Source organism: Pygoscelis adeliae, unplaced genomic scaffold (genome assembly GCF_000699105.1).
Source record: "Pygoscelis adeliae isolate BGI_AS28 unplaced genomic scaffold, ASM69910v1 Scaffold232, whole genome shotgun sequence".
NCBI lineage: Eukaryota > Metazoa > Chordata > Aves > Sphenisciformes > Spheniscidae > Pygoscelis > Pygoscelis adeliae.
The window spans coordinates 3,479,991-3,482,184 of NW_008824473.1; the positions used below are offsets into that span (position 1 = coordinate 3,479,991).

General features: G+C 40.4%; 1 protein-coding gene across 1 annotated transcript in view; it reads right to left on the reverse strand.

The window, feature by feature from the left end:
• Window positions 1–1,253: 1,253 nt before the first annotated feature.
• The window catches only part of SOCS2 (suppressor of cytokine signaling 2), a 10,403-nt gene continuing 9,462 nt past the window's right edge, over window positions 1,254–2,194 (reverse strand). The window contains 2 exon segments of the mRNA XM_009321359.1: window positions 1,254–1,901; window positions 1,950–2,044. Of these exon segments, the coding sequence (XP_009319634.1) occupies window positions 1,415–1,901; window positions 1,950–2,044 (582 nt within the window). The 3' untranslated portion in view covers window positions 1,254–1,414.

Sequence of the window (2,194 nt, forward strand, 5' to 3'; positions counted from 1 at the left end):
CTATGAAATTGTTGACTGAGGATGAATCTATGTCCTTGTTTCTCTCTTTACTGCTCTCCTATTACTCTCATCCTGGATATTTCTTCTATTAAATACTTTACATTTACACTGAGGAATGGGTACTGAGGATCTTAGTCCCTTCTTCCCATTTGGAGGACTGCTGTAATAGAAAAAGACATGTCCTATGCTAACACCTAACTACAGGAAATCAGCCAGCAGCCTCTAAGCCACTAATCGGAATGTAATCCAGCTATACCTTTGAGCAGTACCACAAAGGCAAAGCAGGGGTATTCATCCTCACTGATACGTGTGCATTTATTTGAGTATTAGCTGGGAAATTATATAGGTTCGTAAGATCACTGTTTCCTGAATAGTAGCAAATCCATACATACAAAGATTGGGAGATTGTTGTGCAATTTAATTTACTTTATTGAGTAATAGTCTGATAGCTACAATGGTGAATTAGAAGAAAAGGGAAAAAAAAAGGAAAAAAAAAACCAACGCCCTCCAAAAAACCCCCCAAATCCATATTTCCCCACATTTTGGGAAACAAGCTGAAGAAAACATTCTACACTGTAGAAGACAGCTGTAACTGCTGATATCCATGTTTTGACATTGGAACTGAGCAACTGCGAGTCTGCAGTGTACAGTCCTAAAGCCTCAACCAAAAGAGGCTTAATAGTAATAACATGGATATATCACCACTGAGAAGATGTTAACACGTTAACAAAGATTCTGCGATACCAATCTGGTATAATCAGCAACATACTGGGTTCCTATGAAAGATGTGGCATTTCTCCTTAAGGTCAGCTTTTAGAGAACTTTGAAAAACAATGTTTTAAACTGATTACTTACAGTACTCCTTTGCTTGCAGAAAAGCATAAGAATTATAGTTCAATAAAAACTGAATAGATGATCACTTTTTTGACTGGATTTGATTAGTTGCATAACTTTGGCAAGATTATCACAGTGTGATCCAGTTAAGCTTTCAGGATTATACGAACACCAGCACCAAATTAATCTTGGAATCGGGCAACTGAGATACTTATGCACTCTCATACGTCTCTGACCACTTCTGCAGTCCTTCCCGGTCCCACTGCTTCAGTTAGCATTTGATAGTTAGTGCAGTATTTTATGCTATTGACAAAGCAACACAATCTGGACAGATTCCTGGCTTCTCTCTCCTCGCAAGAATAGCGTACCACCTTGTCGAACCCCCGAGGATGCAAGCTGGGATTATTCTACATAAAGTCTCCCTTTGTGGCATCTGAAATAACAACCTTTCCCCCAGAACTGCCACTGTTTTGACAGTGAATTCCATGCCGAGTTGTACAACTGGTTACTCAGTTCTTTGGCTGATTTTAAGAATTGCATTTAAAAGTTACTCTACATTAGAGGCATTTAGAAAAGATGTTTATACCTGGTATTGGTACTCTTTCAAGTACTCTTTTAGTCTTGTTGGTAATGGCAGCTCCCAGATCTGATTTGTACACTTGTTTATAGTTATTCTGCAGCGGTGTTGCAAAGATGGAGTGGACGTATAGAGAGGTTTGTTCAAGTAAAGATGAACTGTTCCATTTGAAGGTGTTTCGGTTCTGTCCTTGCACATAAGAACATAGTACTCAATCAAATGCACAACGCTGTTGAACTGTTTAAGTCTAGATCTGACACAAGTGATAGAGTCCAGTCTAAACTTGCCGTCTTGATATTCTATACGTAAATTGGTCGGTCCCGCTGACGTTTTTACCGAAATAGTCAGTAGATACTCTGAATGTGAACTATCCCTAACCAAGAAGGTCCCTTCGGGGGCATCCTGTAATCTCTCTTTGGCTTCAGCAACAGTCATGTTGCCCCAGTACCATCCTGTTAAAAGAGGAGAGAAAGAAGGGTTTTGTTTATACCTGTTTGTTTGTTTGTTTGTTTGTTTAAAAAGGTGCTCTTTGGCTCACGTGCTTGTAATAACCCATTTCCTTTGTTGTTTGAAAGCTAAAGTCCTGCAGGCATTGTAAATTTTTATTTGCTATTTAAATTCATTCGCTTTACACTGCACCTCGTTTTGACACAGCCTTCCAGGTCACTGTTTTATTTTCATATCTACGCATACACACGCGCACACTCTCCTGCGGCGTCCTGCGAGGCTCACGCCGAAGCCGCCGACCCCACGGGCCGCCCGTAAGGTAGCAGGGACGCGTCC